This window comes from Exophiala viscosa, assembly GCF_022695815.1.
Source record: "Exophiala viscosa unplaced genomic scaffold EDD37scaffold_7, whole genome shotgun sequence".
Classification (NCBI taxonomy): domain Eukaryota; kingdom Fungi; phylum Ascomycota; class Eurotiomycetes; order Chaetothyriales; family Herpotrichiellaceae; genus Exophiala; species Exophiala viscosa.
Window position 1 is genome coordinate 1,009,233 of NW_026944359.1, and position 21,469 is coordinate 1,030,701.

At 51.5% G+C, this 21,469-nt stretch overlaps 8 protein-coding genes across 8 annotated transcripts; 6 read left to right on the forward strand and 2 right to left on the reverse strand.

Annotated features, from left to right (window-relative positions):
• Positions 1-1,995: 1,995 nt before the first annotated feature.
• Positions 1,996-4,505, forward strand: EDD37DRAFT_651370 (2-dehydropantoate 2-reductase; the record flags this gene model as incomplete). The annotated part of the gene is made up of 4 exons (XM_062818349.1): positions 1,996-2,147; positions 2,203-2,243; positions 2,298-2,727; positions 2,777-4,505. 4 exons carry the CDS (start codon positions 1,996-1,998, stop codon positions 4,503-4,505), a joined length of 2,352 nt encoding a protein of 783 aa, XP_062669079.1.
• Positions 4,506-5,265: 760 nt separating this feature from the next.
• EDD37DRAFT_461250 (DASH complex subunit Hsk3 like-domain-containing protein) lies at positions 5,266-5,924 on the forward strand. Its single transcript, XM_062812963.1, has one exon. The coding sequence runs from the start codon at positions 5,409-5,411 to the stop codon at positions 5,715-5,717; it is 309 nt and encodes a 102-aa protein (XP_062669080.1). The 5' UTR covers positions 5,266-5,408; the 3' UTR covers positions 5,718-5,924.
• A 1,045-nt stretch (positions 5,925-6,969) lies between these two features.
• On the forward strand, positions 6,970-10,503 carry EDD37DRAFT_565647 (ankyrin repeat protein; the record flags this gene model as incomplete). Its single annotated transcript, XM_062814063.1, has 2 exons — positions 6,970-8,061; positions 8,167-10,503. The coding sequence occupies 2 exons, from the start codon at positions 6,970-6,972 to the stop codon at positions 10,501-10,503; spliced, it is 3,429 nt and encodes a 1,142-aa protein (XP_062669081.1).
• A 462-nt stretch (positions 10,504-10,965) lies between these two features.
• EDD37DRAFT_461258 (NADP-dependent mannitol dehydrogenase) lies at positions 10,966-12,389 on the reverse strand. Its single transcript, XM_062812964.1, has 2 exons — positions 11,780-12,389; positions 10,966-11,715 (listed from the first exon to the last, which is right to left on the reverse strand). Exons 1-2 carry the CDS (start codon positions 12,290-12,292, stop codon positions 11,428-11,430), a joined length of 801 nt encoding a protein of 266 aa, XP_062669082.1. The 5' UTR covers positions 12,293-12,389; the 3' UTR covers positions 10,966-11,427.
• Positions 12,390-12,810: 421 nt separating this feature from the next.
• EDD37DRAFT_634061 (phosphatidylinositol glycan, class O) lies at positions 12,811-16,209 on the reverse strand. The gene is made up of 2 exons (XM_062816829.1): positions 15,894-16,209; positions 12,811-15,847 (listed from the first exon to the last, which is right to left on the reverse strand). Exons 1-2 carry the CDS (start codon positions 16,052-16,054, stop codon positions 12,943-12,945), a joined length of 3,066 nt encoding a protein of 1,021 aa, XP_062669083.1. The 5' UTR covers positions 16,055-16,209; the 3' UTR covers positions 12,811-12,942.
• Positions 16,210-16,245: 36 nt separating this feature from the next.
• Positions 16,246-17,590, forward strand: EDD37DRAFT_461330 (uncharacterized protein). Its single transcript, XM_062812966.1, has one exon. It carries the CDS (start codon positions 16,443-16,445, stop codon positions 17,397-17,399), a length of 957 nt encoding a protein of 318 aa, XP_062669084.1. The 5' UTR covers positions 16,246-16,442; the 3' UTR covers positions 17,400-17,590.
• EDD37DRAFT_461359 (protein N-terminal asparagine amidohydrolase) lies at positions 17,461-19,100 on the forward strand. Its single transcript, XM_062812967.1, has 2 exons — positions 17,461-17,928; positions 18,051-19,100. The coding sequence occupies exons 1-2, from the start codon at positions 17,781-17,783 to the stop codon at positions 18,902-18,904; spliced, it is 1,002 nt and encodes a 333-aa protein (XP_062669085.1). The 5' UTR covers positions 17,461-17,780; the 3' UTR covers positions 18,905-19,100.
• Positions 19,101-20,431: 1,331 nt separating this feature from the next.
• Positions 20,432-21,244, forward strand: EDD37DRAFT_565769 (uncharacterized protein; the record flags this gene model as incomplete). The annotated part of the gene is made up of 2 exons (XM_062814070.1): positions 20,432-20,837; positions 20,892-21,244. 2 exons carry the CDS (start codon positions 20,432-20,434, stop codon positions 21,242-21,244), a joined length of 759 nt encoding a protein of 252 aa, XP_062669086.1.
• Between the last annotated feature and the right edge of the window lie 225 nt (positions 21,245-21,469).

Below are 21,469 nucleotides of genomic sequence, written 5' to 3' on the forward strand. Positions count from 1 at the left end.
GCCAATTTGATGTTCCACCTGGTATTCGCATACGAATGTTTCTTCATTGACAGCAGAAGCTTGCGTTGGCGTTGTCTCGCAGCGATGTCTTCCAATTGCGTTGCCGCGTAGCGACCTTGATCGATATGTTTCAGAATAGGCGAGCGTATCTTTTGGATAGCTTTGCCTTTGCACCCCCGTAAATTATGCCTACTCCGAACGCAGTTGGGTGTTGTTCGATTGGCGATCTTCTAGTGCATCTTCAAGAAAATTCCACAACATGGCCGAGCATGGGCCAACATAGGGTGCACGCACATGCCACCCAAATAACGTCTTCTGCGGGACGCTTCCTTCCCGAAGGCACATCATACTACGTAAAGTGATCAATTCCCATACGCGAGGAGACATGCATGGAATCTGAACAGGTGAGGAAGTAGAAATCTCCGCACTCGTGTGAGACGATATCGAGCCGCGTGTGTTCGTCCACTACTAGCGAAGTTGCCGTAGGAGTGAAACTGGGTCTGGCTTCAACCTAAGGAAGCTGTTGTGGATATGGTAACGGCGAGGGTTCTGTGGTAAGACGCGTGGCGGTGTTTGGTGGTAGGCTAGTTGATGCCTAGGCCAGACTTGTGCTCCCGGTGCCTGATCCGGGGGAGCATATGAGTCTCTGATAGCAAGCTCGGCGTGGTTGATCAGGAATTGATGCCAATGTTGTTGATGCCCACTCGAGGAGCAACAATGGTTATTCGACCTTGTTCTGCGTCTGGTGGTCGTGTTGAGCTATCGCGGGAACTCCACCAATGTATAGATAGGCCGACTCCTGTGTGACTGGCCAAACAGAAGTCCGGCAAACCCAGCACTTGCGGATCATATATGCTTTCTCTGTAATTTTTCCCTTGTGCACTATGCAGCGTATCGGATATCGGACTGATGAGGAGGGATCAACGTGCGAAGTGGGCACTTTGCTGGGAGCACAGATCAGGGGAAGGGCTTAAAAACTTCGACATGGGTCTGTCAGCGAAGGACAACAGCCGGTAGGGTTGCGAAGACGAAAAACCAGGCATTGGAACATCCAACGAAGATTTGCTGTGATCACTTCTCCGGCTCCGAGTACCGACGAGGTTTTTAGCGAACCCCTTAGGCTCCCTAGCCCATTAATTGCGGTCTCAACGCCCAAAAGAGACCTCGCGAAAAGAGTTGGTCCCCTAAAAGCAGCTCGGCGCCTGAAGCGTTAGTTCCCTCTAGTCCCCATTTTACCTCCGTTGTGCCAGTCCACTCGACCGCAGGCCCTCCCAGCGGTGCCAAACTCGACTCGACCTCGTCCCGTTTCGAATTGCGCATCACAATCGTCGCGCCCGCTCAACTAAATCCTCCCTTTCATCACCGCAGCCACGCAACGCAACCATCACCTCACCACACCACACCGTCGTCCTCCTTACCACACCTTTTCCACACCTGTCTCCGACCACGTTCGTTAATCTCAAGCGAGCACAAGCTGCTCCATATGGCATCGACACTATAAACGACTTTCTTCGATCTTTTGTCTTCCTGCGCTGCGACAATCCCAGGCCCACGCCTATTGCTTCTCGCCGCTTACCACCACCCTCCGACTTCGAATCGAATCATCCGACCAAGCTACATCCAGTCCCTCGTTCCGGTTCGATGTCGTCAACAACCTGTTAATCTCCTCCCACTCGTTTACGTTCGACACCACGTTTACTGGTATTTGGGTCCAGCAAGGAAAATCGCTATCATATTGCACGGAAACGAAAAGGATAATTTTGGACAGCTCTAATTGCGATCAATCCGAACACCTCCGGACGTGCCTGCTTCAGGCCGTCTGCTCTAATCTTTCTTATCAGGTGCTGTTGAACTCATGATGGCACCTTCTCCTCCTCGATTGAGGATTCTCTCTGGTGAGCATCACTGAACTTTTGCCGATTCACCTGCACATCCGCCCAACACTTTTCCGGACCTCCGCTCTGCCTCTCCTTGACCCAACGAAGTCCGCGCAAAATGAATCGAGAACTAAGACATTGTTGTATAGTTGGAGGGAACGCTGTTTCTGCTTTCCTCTCTTGGAGACTACAGGCTACGAATGCCTGCGACGTTACCCTGGTCTGGAAAGCGAACTACCAGACTGTCGCGCAGTACGGCGTCTCTTTCAAGTAAGAAGAACTCAAAGGCCCTCTATCTGTCTGCGCACCACTAACTCCTGCTTAGATCTCAGTTGTTTGGTAATGAGCGGTTTAAACCTCGATTCGGTATGCTGCGCCCTGATATGGAGACAATTGACTCAAAGCTAACCTTGTGCTCAGTCGTCCAAACTCCTGAAGAGGCAGCTAGTCAACAAGCCGCCTTCGACTATGTCATTCTCTGCGTTAAAGCTCTTCCTGATGTCTACAACCTCGCCGATATAATCCAATCCGTTGTTACCCCTCAACATACCTGCATTCTTGTCAATACTACCAACACTCTCGGAGTTGAAAATCAGCTGGAGCAACGTTTCCCCACAAATGTTGTCCTTTCCCTTGTCTCTGGTGCCGACTTGACGCAGATCGGCTCCAGCGAATTTGAACATACAGGAGCCACGGAGATATGGGTTGGGCCATCCAGCCAAAATTCCACAATTCCAGAGTCCATTCAGCGAGATATGTCGGAAGCTTTGGCTATGACATTGACCACCGCCCAGGTCGATTGCAAGGTTTCTCCCAACATCAAGCAGCAACAATACGAGAGAATGATTGGGTATGTTCTTTCACCTTCGCTACGATGGATCATGACTGATTGAATGCAGACCAATCGCTTTTCACCCAGCAAGCGTCCTGTTTGAAACTTCGAACCTCTCGGACCTGATCAAAATCCCCGGCGTCTATGACCTCGTTTCAAATGTCATCGACGAGCTTCTCGAGATTGCTCGCGCCCAAGGTTGCACATTTTCAAGCAGCTCCAAGGAGACCACGATTCAAACGATGCTCGCTACGAGTCAAGAGTCAAGCACAATGTATCAAGACTTCACAGCCCGGCGTCCAATGGAGGTCGAAACATATCTTGGATCACCGGTGCAGCTAGCCAAAGCCGCCAACGTAAGAGTACCGCGATTGGAGACCTTGTACACAATGTTACGGCACGTAAACAAGCTCAACAAAGAACGACCAGTCGGGGCTCCTACGGCGTCCGCGGCCTCTTCGCTTCCACAATCCCCTTCCGCTGCCCAACCACCTCCTCGAACAATCTCTCTCTCTAGTCCGCCTCCGCCACGACAACCTAACGGCTCACTCAATGGACCCCTGCCTCCGAGACCGATGCGCGGGCCACCCATGGGTCCGCCTGGCAGAAGAGGTCCGCCACCTGTTAACGGATTTCGCGGTCCCCCGAACAGTTACCCGCCCCGTGGACCCGGGCAACTGCAACGGCGACCGTCGTATGATGAAACCAACTTGGACGAATTCAGCCATGTGGTCCTCTACGATGAAATGGCGGACGGCGACAGTACGCCCGGGCCCTATCCCGAAGTTGGTGGTCCAGGTTCGGTGTCTCTGCGAGAACGAGAGCTCATGCTGAGGGAAAGGGAAATGCATTTTAAACAACAGGAAATGGCGGCAAGGATCCGCGGCGCCCGGAGGCCGCCTCAGAAGCCTCGCCATCAGGATATGGACGATGAAGATGATGACGATGATTACTTTGATCCCATGGACCAACGTGGTCCTCCACCACCTCCGATCGACCCTGACAATTTCGACATGATGAGCGTGACCTCGCGACGGACGAAGCGAACAACCAGTCAGAGTCAATTACGCAAGGACACGTTTGCCAATGGTGCTGGTATGCGTCCTCCATCTTATGGCAAACCCAACATGGGACGGCATCGCACCAGCGCCTCAATTCTTTCCGACATGCCGCTTTCTGGGCAGAGTATACTAGACAATCCTATGATGGCCTTTTCATCGAATCGCTACGGCGCGGTCGACCGGAAAGACATGACAGATGAATCACGTGCTAATTCCTTGACGGCAAGTCGTCTTCAAGAGATCAGTATGAATGGGGGTGCGGGCATGGGTGGAGGCCCGTACCCTGGCATGAATGGGGGTGCAGGCATGGGCGGAGGACCGTACCCTGGGCCTCCTAGTCGGCGAACAAGTCGGTCACCTGGTAACCCCTTTGGGCCTCCTGGACGAATGCAGGGCCGACCATCACCACCCAACGGTCGACCGTCACCACCCAACGACATGTACATGCAGTCCGGCACGCCACGCAATGGTAGGCCTTCGCCCCCAGGGGGTATGCCGGCACCCGTTCCTCGATATCCGCCAGGTCACGGCAACATGATCCATCCACAACAAGTCGAAGCCGCCGGGGTGAGCAAGCCATTTCCACCACCCAAACTTCCTGTGAAAAGTCTGACTGGAAGTGCCAGTGCTAGTGCAGGGAGTGGTGACAGTGGGAGCGCCAATATCGAATCCGAGCCGTCTGCTCACAGCAGTACCAGCAGCTTCGCACCACGACAGATGCTGACAACGCAGTAAGATCGATTCGAATTGTTCGAATTTGCCTGGATACATATCAACCTCCACGCTGGTTTTCGTGGTCACGCTCGATCGAGGTGCGGGTGTACTGCACAGTATTGCGTATACTTTCTGTTGTTCTATCCTCGGTTACATATACTTTAATGATCAGCTTCTCGATTTCTACGACTGGAAGAGCCTGAGATGTGCTCTCCACCATTGCCCAAAAGCATTGAGACGAGTTTGGTTTTGCACCGCGGTTGCTTGCACGGGAATATTGGAGCACTCGGACTTGATTCTTTTGCGTACATACAGCATTGCAGGGAGATGGGGCGACCCTCCGTTGCACATGAAACAGAGCCTTGTTGAGGTTCCGGAATTGTGGAGAGACGAAACAGAATAGGAGCGTTGGGTTGGGCTAACATGGCCAGACAACCTCCAGTGGTGATATCGACTGGACAAGGCCTTTTGTATTGCATACTGTTGGGAGCATACACATTTAATCAGACAAGCACACGGAAGAGCTGATATGCATACCTAATGGGTAACTTTTGGCATTGATAACATGGCCGAGTCGGGAAAGGGAGTAAATGGGCAACACGAGGCGGGGAAAGAGATTGTCTCACCACGCAGGATACTTAATAAATGAAGCAAAGATTGAACGAACAAATGGACTTTGTGAAGTCTCGTTTCCATGGCTCATTTGACTCGCTACTTGAGATGACTGGCGATATGCAACGAGGGCTGACGATGAGTTGTAGGGTGTCACGTTATTCAGCCTCGTAGGTCAGTGTTTCACGTGACTGCGCGTTTGCACACTAGCCTAATCAAACTCTGATATCTCTACCAAGCAGTTATGCGAGGGCCTACAGACAAACAACCCAAGCAGGACACTTGTGTCTAGACCTAACATACAAGGACGATATGGATCGCAATAACTCCACGCTGAAACACCCAATCTCGCGTCCTTCGTCAGTCGCTTCGATCAACACCACCTCCACCAACAAGAACCGCCAATACGCGCACCTGCACGCGCAATTGGCCCAACTCAACGCCCACCTTGCAGACACCGAAAACCTGATGAGGATGACGGCTGTTCAGGCACAAGATATGCGTTTCCTGGGTGGATATGTTGGTGCGCTGTTCATGGGGAGTGCGAAAGTGTTGGGTGAGAAGAGTGTGCAGGGAAGGGGGAAACAGCAGCAGCAGGACGGTAGTGGGAAAGAGACTTGAAAGTTTAAAAGAGTAAGAGGAAGACTTGAAGAATGCAACCACAAATGCATACACCGCCTGGGACGCAGAATGATGTGATGCGATGGGACGGTGTACCTTCGCGGATCCGTCAATAAGCCGCCACTACTGTTGGCTCTCTGTATAATGTTCGAGATTACGGCGCCGCGAGATTTTGGGACGAGTGGTTCCAACGCTTATCAAGACGTGGATGGGACAAAATAGGAGACGGCAATGTACGACTCTTTCAGCAGGCCATGCATGCCTTCCACAGATACCAGCTGCGAGGGAGATGGCATTTGGCAACGCATGATGGTCATGAGCAGCATCTATAGCCGCTATGGGCAAGGATAGACAGACAGGGCCTCTGTCCGGTATTGGAAAGTGGCACGGAAAACTTATTCGTCAGATGGACTGTTACGCGACGATAAAGCCAATGGGGTTGTAAATGGTGAGGTGCCTAAGTGATGAATCTACTGCAGGTACCTGGATATGAGAAAGGGAGACCAAGGTACAGGGAGTGCGACATGTTATGATAGGGATGCATGCCTGCTGACTATTAGGACTGCACATGGCCGAACGGACTGAAGTGATGCAGATACGAGCAGATGATATGTACATGTTTTAATTGACGTGAAGAAGTCGAGCAAGGGCACCCGACACTCAGTTGTTGTTGCGTGCCCATGCCGCAGTTGCCTTTCATCATGCATGCCACTTGCCCACTTCCGCTACATATCTTACCATGCTCCTCCTTCATCCATTTGGTCTGCAATCAGTCCTCTGCTTAACTGTGATTGTCGACCTACTAGGTCCAGCTCGTTTCCAAAGTCCCACTGACGCACCGCTCCGGCCCGTTGATAGGCGGTCAACTTGGCAGATCCCGAGATCTGATTCATCTTCAATCAATTGTAAGGATATCTGAGATTCAGTGCTCCGCCACGAGCACTACACCTATGTCAAATCCTTCTGCGGTCGTGCTGCAACTGCATAGTGGTTGAAGCACGCAAAATCCCAGGAAAGTCCGAATTGTCCCTGCAGCTAGCAAGGGAAAATGCCTCGCGAGCCGAAGCAATAGCCTTTTCGCTAAAGAGCCTCATGGCTCGCCTTACCACGCTAGCAACGAGGCTGGGCCCAGCTGAAAACCCAGAAAGGACTGTCACTTCTGCATGACTCTCCCGTGTAACACCAAGAGCAGTCACCTCAAGAAAGAAAATCTCGGCTATCGCCATGTCTCTTCGCGGCCGACGAATATACTATGGCTTACCCTCCTGCGCGAAAGCTGCAGATCGATCTGGGCAAGGCAGTCAACGGCAAACAGGACACTAAATTGGAGAGCCTTCTGAAGGCCGACCATTTCGATGAACGCATCAATGAAAGTGACCTTCGCGCATTACTGGCGAAAGCCATAATCGTTGGCTACTCGAATGGCGTCCGACTGTTGCTCGAAGCAGGAGCCAACCCCAACGGTGATCCCGGCAAGGGCCCTCTACATCGTACCATCGCCAATCCCTACGACAAGACTCGAAATGATATTGTCACTCTTCTCCTGAGCAACGGATGTGACATTGAAGCTACAGACGATGATGGGAGGACTCCCTTGATGATTGCTTGCCATCGTGGCCGAAACGATGTCATAAAGACACTGCTTGCTTGCGGAGCTGATCCCAATGCCGAAGACAATTCCGGCAAGAACACTCTTCAAATCATGGCCTCCGAATCGAACCGCAATATGCAGTGGACTTCGGAAGTCTTGTCTCTGCTCCTATCGAAAATCAAGGACCTCAACAAACGCGACAAAGAGGGCCGCGAAGGTCGGACGCCACTCCTCTGGGCTGCCGCAAGAGGCCAGGTTGCACTCGTCGGAGCACTACTTACACCGGGTCAGAGAACAGTTGATGTGAATCAGACCAACGACCAGAGACATTCGGCGCTACATTTGGCGGCTCGCCATGATGAACCTGAAATCATCAAACTGCTCATTCAGTCCGATGCGAGGAGGGATGCTAAGAGCGATGGTGGTTGGACGCCCCTGATTGTGGCTGCAGAGGCAGGTAACGAACGTGCTGTCGATGCTTTATTGACCTCAAATGCCAATGTCAATGCGCGCACCTCCTCTGGAATGACTGCCTTACACTGGGCTGCCGACAATGGGCATCTGAAGGCTGTCCAACGCATTTTGATAGTGGACAAGGCCTTGAAGAACACGAAGGATAGTTTCGATAGCACACCACTGATACGAGCGGCTCAGAATGGCCATTGGCCAGTGGTGGACGAGTTGCGTCCCTATGTGCTGCAGGGTCCGACAAATCCTATCGCACGAAAAGCATGTGAGCGCTTTCGAGCAGCTGTGGTCAAGTTCTTCGAGGATAAGGAGGAGCCAGATGGAGCCAGGATCAAAAGCAAAAGACTCGAAGCTTTGAAGAACGGAGCCAACAAGAGGGGTGGCGGCAAGACCAAAGCCAACAAGCCTGGAGGGGTGAAGAACAAAGTCAACAAGCACACTGTCTGGCAAATCCTCTATGCGAGGGATGCCAAAGACCCCAACAAGTTCGTCGTTCCAACAGTCACCGACAACATGGAGTCGAAGAAGCCGCTGTTCCGTTGGATTCACCTTCCCGCGAACAATATCTCGTGGCTCGAGGCGCTTCTTACCAAGCACTACCTTGAGGGAAATGCGAGAGATGTCTCCACCTTGAAATCCATACTACACATCCTGATGCGCCAGCAGCATCGCGGCGCTAAGGTGCACTCGCGTTTCATGCGACCTTCCTGCAAGCGCATCTGGGTTCATCAAGGAAGGCCATCAGAGTCGACTTTTACCAGTCCTGAAAGACCATCAACCTCTAATCGTGCTGTCACACCTACAACGCCGACGCCGGCGTCCAAGTCCTATCCTCCACCAACGCCCAACGAGACTCAGCAGGAAGAAGATGTCATGGCACTTTTCATGCCCTATCTTCACTATGAAACGCACGAAAACAGGACGTTACTGGCTCAGGCTATACGTGAGCCACCGGGAAATACTCATGCGTTGGAAGAGTCGGAGCTGTCAAAACTGGACAAGGACCTTTTGCTGATTCATGGCTATGTGGACGCTTCGACTGACCTACACCCACGTCGAACACTAGATCAATTCAAGCATCACAGTACCGGGACCGAATATCAAGATGCTGATCAAGTTGTGTATAGATACTGTAAGAAGACCAAGAAAGTACCCAAGATCTTCATGGTGGATCAGCTATGGCTCTTCATCATTGGCGACCTCCTCATCACTTGCTTTCCGGACCGATGGAGGCAACCTCACCGAGATCCTCTCAACCTCTTCGAAGGCGTGGTCGAAGACATCAATTCCACCACCCGGCCCCCTGTCAGGAATGTCTTTGAGCTTGCCACTGTGATCACTGAGAGATGCATCGGCACCTTCGACAGGCTACAATGGGACTATGACGAACTTATGTTTGCCGAGATGTTCGAGTTGAGTATTGGACGCCTTACAAGGAAAGAGACACAGTTGTTTCGACGCTTCAAGGATGCGTCTGCTCACTGGCTCCGAGACCATGAGCACGGCAATATCCTCTACGACGGCCAGGCCGGCAGTGGCTCAGATGGATATCTCCTGGACAGGTCATCCGATGATGAAGACGAGGGGACCGCATTATCTCATCGGCAACAACACAAATGGCACAATAGTCATCAGGAGGCCGACTTGTTCGTCAACGACCTCAAAACTCTCGATAAAGAGGCCGCCTTGTTAGTGGAGTGTAAGGATGTTGAAGACGAGCTGGATACTCTGACCAGCGTCCTTGGACAACAAAAGCAAGTCCTTGTTCATCTGGACGCGGCACTCCGGGCCTCGAAGAATGTGGCACGTACTCAGCGTGACCGTCTTGAGCTCTACAATAAGGTCAAGGAACAGCAGCAACTGGTTGATTTGGACATTGTTGACCTGCAGCGCATGGCACGTCAAGCCAAGAGCGTCAATGACAATCTCACTCAGGTACTGGACTTGAAACAGAAGCATGCCAATGCCGTGCATGCGAGTTTACAACGTAAGCAAGCTCAGGAATCTGCACGACAAGGGCGGACAATCATGGTCTTCACCATTGTTACAATTGTGTTTCTTCCTCTGAGCTTTCTGGCGAGTTTCTTTGCCTTGAACGTTATCGAGTTCCCTCGTCCTGCTGACTCTGGTGGGGGGGAGTTGCACTTGCGCTGGGTGATCAAGTATATCCTCGGCATCGGGTTGGCAGTCAGTGTGCCCTTGATTGGCCTCGCATTTGCGATTGGGGACATTCAAGCCTGGTTCGAGAGACGCAGGCGGGATAGATATCGTAGCCAGCAACAACTTGAGGCTACGAAAGCACGGCAGATCTCTACGAAACAGCAGGGGTTTGCCCAAGGCCATGACTTCGCAGAGAAGCGAACACTCAACATTGGCTGGGCAAAGGGTCTTTTGAGGCGTCGCGGACAACCCTCCGGACGTGACACCGAGATTGGGCTGCCGAAGCCCGATGAAAGCTTTTCAAGCCACACCGACTTGTCCAAGCAGACGTTCGTCCCGCGCGCGCAAACCGGACTCCAGGGGCATTTACAGCAACAACGGACAAACACCCAGCTGGCAGCCTTGCACACATTTGCGAGACCGCAGGTCCCAAATGGACGGCCACCAATGTCTTCGATGGACTCCACGGGGCAGATACCACGGTACTTAGCACGCGTTGGCACAAGAGGGACAGTTCATTCTGATGGGACGGATGATCTGGATGGTGCAAGGGGATTTGGGATGTGAGCATATAGGACTTATTCGTCAAGGACTGCTGTGTCATGAATATAAGGTATCATGCCTGATAAAATCGTATGGAATACTGTCATTGACGCAGCGTCTCAATGCCGAAGAATTCTGTCATGACAAAGTATTGTGTGGTGAGGATTGGACTATTTCGTCTTGGTCGGCAAGTTCGGGTCAAAGAAGTATAATGAGTTCTGACAATTATATTATCAAATCTCACACCATATTTCTCCTACCACTACATCTTAGATCTACCTAAAGTTCCCTCAACCAAGCGAAGGAGTGACGGCCCTGATATCTATATTTGTGACGCTCTGGACCAAGCCATACGTTTGTCTACTCAGGTGGTTTGAAGAAGAAACCAAACGCACGCGTGGATACCCGTAGTTATATCTCCAGATTTTGAAGGCACTCGCACCTTGGCAACAACCACTTTGGGCACTCCATATGACAGGGATTCTGCCGACATGGCCAGATCAAGGGAGTATACAAACCACGCATAATAATGTTCTGGGTGGGACGAACAAAGGATGGAGGGAGGCTATACTGTATGCTCTACGTTCATCATAGGGGCCGCTCAGGGCCAGAATCAGAAACAGACGCGTGATGCACATCTGACGATGTAGATGTCGATGTTGTAGGAAGCGGAGTCTAAGGAACTTCAATTTCAGCCCGTGAAAATGACTTTTGTCTAGCTGGGGTTTTCATGTTTATTTGGTCATTGCAACTGTGGTATATTCATATCTCAGGGGCGGTTCAGCCTTGCCTGATCTGCGCGAAAACTCCTCTCCTCCGCATACCCAGTGATGGGTCAACCCTCATGCTTGGACGCAGACTGATTGTTCCCACCTCTTCAGGTATGTTCGCGGTAGCTCTTAGCTTTCACGCTTCCAGTCTTTCCTTTTTTTTCTTGGAGCGAGGCATTTATCGGGAGGTGTAACCACCGTCAATGACGATATCCGCACCAGTGGTGTAAGAGCTGGCGTCGCTGGCAAGGTAGACGAAAGCACCCTTGAGTTCGGTGGCCTTGGCGTCACGGCCCATAGGGATCATGGAGTGCCAGAGGTTCTGGATGTCTTGGGGCACGAAGTCGGAGAGACCGGTGTCGATGTAGCCGGGGGAGATGGAGTTGACGCGGGCAAAGTCACGCCATTCGTTGGCCAGGGAGCGAGCCATGTGGATGCAGCCGGCTTTGGCGACGTTGTAGGATGTCTGTAGATCAAAATTAGCATTTGGGCAACAACAATGTGTGTCTAGGGGGTTTTGGGAAACTGACCTGTTCTTGAGGGTAGTTGGCAATGTGGCCGGACATGGAGGCGGTGATGACGAAGCTGCCGGTCTTGCGTTCACGGAAGTGCAGGCCCACGGCGCGAGCGCAGTGGTAGACACCGTTCAGATCGGTGGAAATGACTTCGTTCCACTGCTCAACGGGGGCATCGAGGATACCGTTGTCGGCGGTTCGGCCGGCGTTGGCGATGAAGACGTCGACCTTGCCAAAGTCCTTGATAACGTCGGCCACAAGCTTCTCGACCTCGGCGTAGTCGGAGACGTTGCACTTGTAGGCCTTGGACTTGATGCCATATTTCTCGCTCAGCTCTGTGGCGTTCTTTTCACCGCCCTGAGGACGGGACGAGTATGTGATGGCAACGTCGGCGCCCATTTCGGCGCAGCCGCGGGCAGCTTCTGTGCCAATGCCGGTCGCTCCGGATGCTCCGGTGACGATGACGACTTTGCCCTTCAGGCTAAAGAGGTCCTTGAGGGAGGTGGATTGTGGGACTGGGATAGGCATGGTGGGCGAGATGTGTGGTTTGTTACTTGGGATGGATTGTGTGGGAAGTGGTTTAGATGTTTTCTGAGTATAAGAGGAAGAGAAGGATCAGAAGCAGCAGATTGAAGAATGAGATGAAAAGTCTAAAGCCGAGAAAAAAGTGAGGACCATGACATGAGAATATATGGAGCGAGCGAGCGAGCGATCACAGACGATCACCTACGATAAAATGTCAACATGTTGCAATCAATTGTGTCCCTCATTGATGGCATGGTGGGGGTGGAAAGATGTGCAGTGAGTGACAGTGCAGTGTGCAGCATGCGAGAAACTCCCGCAATCATCATCATTGAGGTCCAATCTTTGTCATATCCGTCTCATGACGTACTATTGTTATCCACCACCAGTTGAAGTGTTTGCGATATTGGGAAATGCGGCAGCGGCAGACTCTATCAGACGAATGTGGCTGCGATGGTTTCAATGCCATGCCTGACTCAGCTGGCCTTTTGTTATTGACTGACTTTCTTGGCTACGAGTTGCTCTGCATCAGTTCTGCAGTAGGTTAATGCTGGGTGACTAAGATATGAGTAGGCGCGCCATCTAGAATTTGGGTAGATTTCATTGGATTGCATTGATTTTCGTTTTCGACACATTATGGGATAGAGTTATCAATCTCAATATCCAAACACCTCTCCCACACTGAGACCAACCACTCTGGCCCCAGCAAGAGCAGACACAACAAGCACCACGTCCACAATGACCAGCACCCCACAAGCCATCAGGTATCTCGGCATGAATACCCTGTACAACATCAGATGCCGCCTCAAATGCCCTGCCCACATTGTCGTCGCAACTTGAATCGTGGCATAGTACAACGCATGCGTGAGACAAGCGTTGACCACATCGTTCCACAATCCGCGAACTCCCACTTTTCCAAGAGGCCGTTTCCACAACACAGTCAGAGGAACAGCTGCCGCACAGATGATCTGTGCGCCGAACGTATTCAAGATGACCAGAAGAGGCGACCAGGGGTATCGGATGGTGCTCAGTGGCACGAACGCCGAGTTCCATTGTATTGATGCCAAAGTCGCCTGATGCCCGGTCTTGAAAAAATGATAGGATCCCAGCAAGGCAAGTACGATCGGGCCAATGCTGGATTGAGACGTTGAGGTAATGGTGAGTGCATTGCTGTCGAGGATATCGACGAGGCACAGGATTTGCCATGCACAAATAGCGATCGAGAACTGACCCATAGGTGGGAGCAACAGAGCCACAGCCAAGACCAGGGCAGGGATGAACAGGAAGTATCGACTGCCAAACGCATTTGCATAGCCGAAGATGGTCAACTGTGGCCGAGCAGGTGCTGCCGTCTCATCGGTCCTGTCTGCTGCGTCAACCACAGAGATGTCGATGCAGGGTTTGGCCCACAGAAAAGTACCGATACCGACCGGAAGGGCAATGGCAAGTGCACACCGAGCAAGAGTGAGATTGATTGTTTTCAGAGTGGTCGACGAGATCCGCTCTTTCCACCACTCTCCATTGTCTGCGGCGTCCACTGTCCAATACACCGCAACAAGCAGAAGACCTATTCGAAAGCAGAAGCCAATCCAGAACCCGGCCGATCCTGCATAGGAAGCCGTACCACGGTAGAATGCTTTGATGATCTCTGGTAGCAGCAAAGCCACCGAGTAGGGTACCAGCAACTGCCAGGGTGCCGATATCGACGAGTTTGTGGAGGCATAGAAGCTGGACCGGCACCCGGGCATCTGCTCTTCCCGACACAACCGGGAAAACGAGGCCAACCGAGTCAGGAGTATAAATAAGACCGACTGGTAAGACCCCAAGATTCGGTCGGCATGATAGGTTTGCCTCAGCGAGGACATCAGAGACAAAACACCAAACGTGGTAAGAAAGAAGAGAAGAATCGTATCCTCATGAATGGTGTAAGAATTCGAAGCAAACCCGGCCGATTGTGTCACACAGAACAAAAACGCCAGCCAGCCCCAGAACGAAGGAAAGCGGAATCTTTTCAAGGCTCGCTTTTGATATAACCAGGTCCCAGCAGCGACGACACCGCCAATGCTCGCTCCTAACCCTAACCCAGCCAACGACGAGAAGTATGCAGGGAGGAGAACTCCCAGCACTGGCCCAACTGCCGCACCAGCAGCCGTCCCAAGGCCAGCACTTCGGAGAAGGCTTGTCGCGACGATTGCTTTATCCCCTCTCGAGAATCGAGCAAAGAGAAACAAAAAGGTAAGGGAGAGGCCCGAAATGATGACACCGAAGAGCATATCAGCCAAATTGAAGTTTGCCCACAGCTTTCGGTACATGGAGATAACTTCTTTATGCCACTCTACGTAGGCATAGTAGGCCTCTTCCCACTGACCACTCTCGCTGGCACTCATGGATCGTCGCAGGTGCGTCCGTTGACCCTTGTACGCTTCCTCGTCAAGACCTAGATCTCGTGACCGCGCATAGTGTTCTTGGTACCTGGCAATTTGAGACTGAGCCAAGTATTCCACTCTTGCCAGGTTTTTCCAATTCACGGTTCTGGGGCCTGCAAAAGCCTCAGCGATTGGTCTGCCGAGGTTGTTGAAAGGTATGGGAAGGCCGAGTAAGATTGAAAGGGTCGATACAAGGTCGATTTGACCTACAGGTCGTTCTTTAGCGGTCGCTGGTGGCATCAAAGCATCCTTGTTCGTCCTGCCAAAGCGAGGTCGTTTTGAATACATCCAGAGGGCAGCTTCCACCTCATCGTCCGATTCTCCACCATGGTCACCCTTGGTATCCATGCCGTGATCCCCCATGATAACTAGCAACGTATGATCGTCGATTCGTTGTATAATTTGCTCTATCACCTCATTCATTTGGCGCAGTTTCTCGGCCATTGCGGCGTGGTCAGGTCCGTAACGATGTCCAGCATGATCGACACCCAGGAAGTGGCCAAAGATAATGTCCCATTGAACAGGAGACTGATCCAGTAACGGCATAATGTGTTCAGTGACTCCATTGTCAACAGTATGCAGGTCCCACACATTGAAAGAATCGTACGGTCGTGTCATGTTCGAGTCGAAGTATCCAGGAAATAACGAATGCCATGTATCGTCCCCCAGGTGTACAATTGTTTTGCCAGCATGTTTCAATTGAGATACAAGGTTATCCTCTTCAATCGCGGTGCCCGCAAAATTCGAGCCAATGTCTATAAAGGTAGGAAGAGTTCCGGTTGTCAGGCCTTTGAGCCGCTGGAGTGTGCTAGTTGGAGGGTCGGCGATAAATGGTAGCAGTATCGCATGTTCTGGTCTTGCAACGGCAGTCTCGTGTAAGATGGGTAGATTGTCGAGGTAATGCTTTTGTAGAGGTTCATGCATAAAACGCTCAGAAGGAATAGTGAAATCGTATCTCAACGCATCGATAATTATAATCACAGCTCGGTCGAAGGACTTCGGGTGCCAGCACCCTGTCGTCTCGTGGGACAGTTGCCCATCAGGTAGCACAGCGCATTCGGACTTGTTGTCCAACACTAACCTAGCGAGGAGGAAGCCTTTGGCGAAGAAAAAAATGCCGATAATATGTACAGCCCTGCAACTGTCAGCAGTCATGCATGAAAGGAGGTCGGGTCAAGTACGTTAGCCATATAAAGAACACGCTCAGTAGCACATGAGAGACTTTAAATGCAACAATCTTCTGGCGGGTGCGCTCATCAACACCGGTACCCTGCCTGCTAGCTGCTAGTGACCCATCCTGTGAGCTCTCAGCTTGCCGGCTGTGGTCAGCGTTGTCGACCATGGCCTTCCTGGGAAGAGGAAAAGGAGGAAATTGCGGATGGCGACTGGGAAAGCGACATCAACAACAATGACATGGTCTCATAATCGTAAGAGGTAGGAAAATGGAAAATCACGCATGGTGAAAGTGATTTCCCTCTTCAATCAAGTTGCTCAAGCTGCCCTGCGGCCACCTTTTTCAAAGCATTCAGAAGGGGCAACTTGGCCGAAGACAAACGCAGGGGGATTAAGGTTTAGCTTTGTCGATCTGCCGTGTTGAAAGTCTTGGCTTATGCAAGCAATCTGCAGTTTTATCCAGATTGTTCTGCGCCAGCATCTGCACTGCGACATTACTGTGATATATCTGCGCCCTGATCTCCACTCCTCACCTTTCTATAGACACAATCTCAGACATGGAGCAAGTACAGTCTGCCATCGATGTGCCTCCGGTCACGTTTAAGAAGCGAGGTGCCAAAGCCAAATCAACAATCCGAAAGAGAGCCGCCACGCCTCCTCCCGATGACTCCGACTCGGGGTTCACCACTTCAGAAGACGAAGAGGGAAGACAAATAAAGCGCCGACGGAAAAACGCTGGCGTGATAGCATCCTCAAGAGACAACCCTCAACCTCGTCCTATACCGGTCGAAGAGAAGTCTGGTGTTGCAGTTGCCGCGCCTACAAACAGGGATGATGCCACGAAAGCCTTTGATTGGTACGACGAGGATAATGACAAGAAGACCGGCAAGACCTCTAAAAGGCCAGACGAGGCTGTAGGACCCGATGGAACCTACAAGGGAACAGCAAACTATTCTTCCTTCATTCAGAAAAATCCAGACCGGACTGGCAAGCAAGTTGGACCACTCAAGCAATCGAGTAACGTGAGAACGATAACCGTTACCGACTTCGCACCTGATGTCTGTAAGGATTACAAGCAAACAGGCTTTTGTGGTTTTGGAGACAACTGCAAATTTCTCCATGCAAGAGAGGACTATAAACAAGGTTGGCAGTTGGACAAGGAATGGGAGATTGATACCAAAGGCAAAAAGGTGTCCGGCAAGACCATCGCATCTGCGAATCGGAATGGTCAATCCACACAAGACGACGAGGATGACGAGAAGCTCCTTGAAAGCATACCATTCGCTTGCATCATTTGTAAGAAGCCATATTCGAATCCAATTGTCACCAAGTGTGGACACTATTTCTGTGAGGCCTGCGCTTTAAAGAGGTATCGCAAAGATCCATCTTGTGCCGCTTGTGGGACAGGAACAGGCGGAGTTTTCAACGTGGCAAAGAAATTGAATCGTTTATTAGACAGGAAGCGGGAGAGGGAGAAACAGAAGCGGGAGGCTGAAGAGGAAGCGGGAGAGTGAGATTGGTAAGGTGTCAACGGCTCTCATAGCGCCAGCGTCCGACTGAATCAAATCAGAGTGACCAAGAATTTCTTGCCAGTCCCAGTGTTCCGTTCGCTTTCAAACCGAGACTGACGACTTCCACGTTGGCAGGATTGCTCCACCGTAACACGTACCGTTGCGCATATAGTCGTTCGAGACTCGATATTCTTCTTGATTGTGAGATTCTTATGTACTCTTTCTTCTATCACGAAAACAATCATGCAACTTCTCGCTTACGGCAGACCATGAATTTGACATTTTGTGCCTGCCTGAGTAGCACGTCATCTCCCATGATGAATCACAAACGATAAGATCTACATCTGCAGGCCCGAAGGGCATCGTCGTTAACCTGGGTTCAACATGAAAGTAGCAACCATCCAGTTTTCACCTCGTCTGGGAGAGGTGGCAGCAAATTTCAGCCGTGCAGAGAGCCTACTCATGCGGGAGGAAAGAGAAGGCTTGCTCGACGGTATCGACCTCCTTGTGCTACCGGAGCTTGCATTTACTGGTAAGTGCACATCTGCTCGCGTGACGTTTCCATACCCTGTCATCGGCTTGGCGAGTTTCTCCTAGTATAGACAGCTCTACGAGCCAGTCTGAGACAGACGCAGTGGCTGATTCCTCTGGTAGGATACAATCATCCTTCTCTTGCCGCCATTGCACCATTCTTGGAGCCGACCGCCGCGGGTCCTTCTACGAAATGGGCGTCTCGAACTGCTAAGCGTTTGAAATGTACAGTTGCCGTCGGTTATCCAGAAGCCGCCGAAGGAGGCAACTACAACACCATCTTTGACAAAGAGATTACTGCGGAAGTTGGCGCCATTGCCTATAATTCACTTGTCTTTGTCAGTTCCACGGGAGATGTCGTCGCTCACTATCGCAAATCCTTCCTGTACTATACCGACGAAACATGGGCCCAAGAAGGCTCCGGATTTTGGGCTGGTGTGCTCCCGATTGGGGGCAAAGGTCAGCAGGTCAAGGCTGCAGGGTGTATCTGCATGGACTTGAATCCGTATCGGTTTGAGGCGCCTTGGACGGCATACGAGTTCGGCAATCATGCACGAGAATCCCGTGCCAAAGTCGTCGTTGTCAGTATGGCCTGGCTCACGAGGCTGAATGCTGAAGAGGTATCAAGTCAGATGATGGTGCCTGACCATGACACCATCAACTATTGGGTGGACCGGCTCAGTCCGCTCTTCGGCACGCAGGGAGCGGATCCGGAGGCGATCGTCATCTTCGCCAATAGGGCCGGCGAGGAGGGCGTCAGTCCTAGAATTGGCGAGGTGCGATACGCTGGCAGCAGCAGTGTCATGGGCATGACCAAAGGCCAGCAAGTGCGAATCTGGGATATTTTCGGCAGAGGCCAAGAAGGTGTTCTTCTGGTGGACACTGAGAGTCCGCCAAAGTATACGATCAAGCTCAGTACCGCCAGTAGTGAGTCGAGCGATGCCACAGAGGAGGCCACCCACCAGTCTGTGGCCTGAGACCGTCCTTTGACCGGAAAAGACTCAAGAGAGTGTCTAGGTGATGGGCGCCAACTGCATCTAATTCAAAGCTGCATATCCACACTAAGCGAGAAGAATGTCTTGCTGTTTAGTGGACAGACAGTACACTATGGAGGGCACGATCAAGGAGCCAGAGCCTTTGCTGCAGGGATTCTACAAGGCTACATATGTCTCAGAAAGCCTGTTCAGGAAGAAGTGGGCGAATCATTGGGGGGATTGAAGTGACCCGGCATCATAAACATGACTGTCCTAGGGTTATCAGGCTGGAATGGTCTACACCAAGAATTCAATCAAGGCGGGGCAGCACAAGTCACGAGAACAGTGACAGACAAGTGGGTGTGAGAAAACAAAATCACATGCACATGCTTTAGATGCATGCAGCCTTTCTTGCATGGGTCAGCCGGCCTGCTGGGCATGGTGGGCAGTGTTCATGTCAGACATCAAGCCTTTTTCATCTACCAAGCACAGAATCCCATAGTCTTGGACCACGCCACAAGCTTTGGGAGCAACCACGCCGGGTGATTGGGAAAGGGCTACCGGGAATACAAGAACCTTGCATTTCACGCCCATGGCAAGACCAGCTTTGAATGCCTGCCAGGTTTGTTATGAGGACTTTTTTGTCAGACTGCCTTTTGACTGCCTCGAATTGGGGGCAGGTTTGCCGGACATTAAATATAAAAGACGCTAGTCAAATTGGGGATTAGCCTGATTCTGAGGCGCTCCCTCTCCTTCAAAGACTGAAGTGTCTGTATGTTACAACTCTTCCTTTAATTCGACTGGATAAACTTGAGGTCTTTTGGCCTGGTTCGTACGTGGCTGACTCGTCAATCATCCAACTCCGGCTGTGTGAACTGGTTGCGACAAACTAAACACGTTCGAGTAAGTCATTCTCATCTCCATCTCAAGCATTCATTGTCGGTCAGGTGATACCACCTGACCTGGTCCCATTCTCGAGGTCACGATTCTGGGGTTTCTCGGGTTGCGCGCATCATCATCATCAACCATCATCGACTAGACGGCAATCCGCATCACTAAATGCTAGCCTGTTTATCTCTCCACAGGTTCCTTTGATGATGTCGCTGACTCGGCGCTTCTCATCACTGTCATGTGCAGATAGACACCCTCACTGCCCACTTCTGTGTCGCGACGAAGCTCTAAGCTGCTGGAAGTCATCGGAAGGGGTTGAAAGAGAGCGCGTTTCCGCACCCCTCCATCCCAGCATCTGGCCTCACATGACTCTTCACTAGGCCTACACCCATCAGCTTGCTTTCAACTCTTTTTACCCATGAGACTTAGCTTGCAAGCCTTGTAGGACTTTGACCATGGCTAATCCTGCTCTCAGACAGAATCAACCTCACAAGCTCTCCCTTGCTGCCTTCCGCAGGTTGCACAGCTCACTGCCACTCCATCGTCCCCCTTAGCAAACACCCTTCTGGAAAGCGCGCAGTGTGCCTGTCTTATCTGAACATACACAAAACACCTTGAGCATACTCCAGGCTGTTGAAAATGGCTACCATGGATGTGAACGTGAATCCCACAAACAACAATAACAAGCGCAAGCGAGGCCCAGACCAAGATGCAGGTCGTAATGCGAAGGTTCAAAACACCAACGGAGAGCAAGACGCGTACAGCGCACTACTACAAGGTCTTGATCCTACGGGTGCAGAGGACGACAGCACTCGAACTGCTCAAGCTGCTCTTGCTGCCCCCATGAACCAATCCGCTTATCCCGAACCACCGGCTTTCGACGGAGCAGCTGCCCTTTCATCGGCATTTGACGAGAGTGACTCATCTGCACTGCCTAATCTTGGTTCTGCCCAGGCTCTCATCGACGCTCGTGGCAACCAGGGCAACAAGCCTGCTGTGGGAACACAAGAATGGCATCAACAGAGAAAAGACAATCACAAGGAAGGTAAGATCTAGTCTGTAGCTCAATTGTTTACGCGTATGCTTACCTGAAATCTAGTTGAACGCCGCCGCCGAGAGGTCATCAATGAAGGCATCGAGAATATCGCCAAGATCGTTCCAGGTACTGAGAAGAACAAGGGCGCTATATTGCAGCGAACTTGCCAATACATCACAGAACTCCAGAACGAAAAAGCCTCACACTTGAATGAGCGCGCTACCTTCGACGTTGCTCTCAAGGAGTTGACCAATCGTCTTGATCGCATGAAGGAAAGTGCTCGTACTGCCTGGGCGGAAAGCAACAAATGGCAACAGCGATGTCGCGATGCAGGCCTTCACTTCGATGACTACGATGAGAGCACTCTGGCTGGTCTCGAGGACGAAGAGCTTGATCCCAATACTGTGGTCAGCTGAGGTGTGACATTACACCAACAGCAATAAATTGTTTTTGGGCGTCTGGATTCGGGGTTCATTGATATTCATGACGGGTTGTGTACACAAAGGTGCAAGGATAGATGGACATTGATGGCGAGCTTATTGCGCAGTACATTGAGATTGCGATTGTGGCTAACGTGGCGTCTGTGGATATGAGATACCATCAGCGTATGTTCTACCGGGTGTGCTTCAGATGTTGTGATT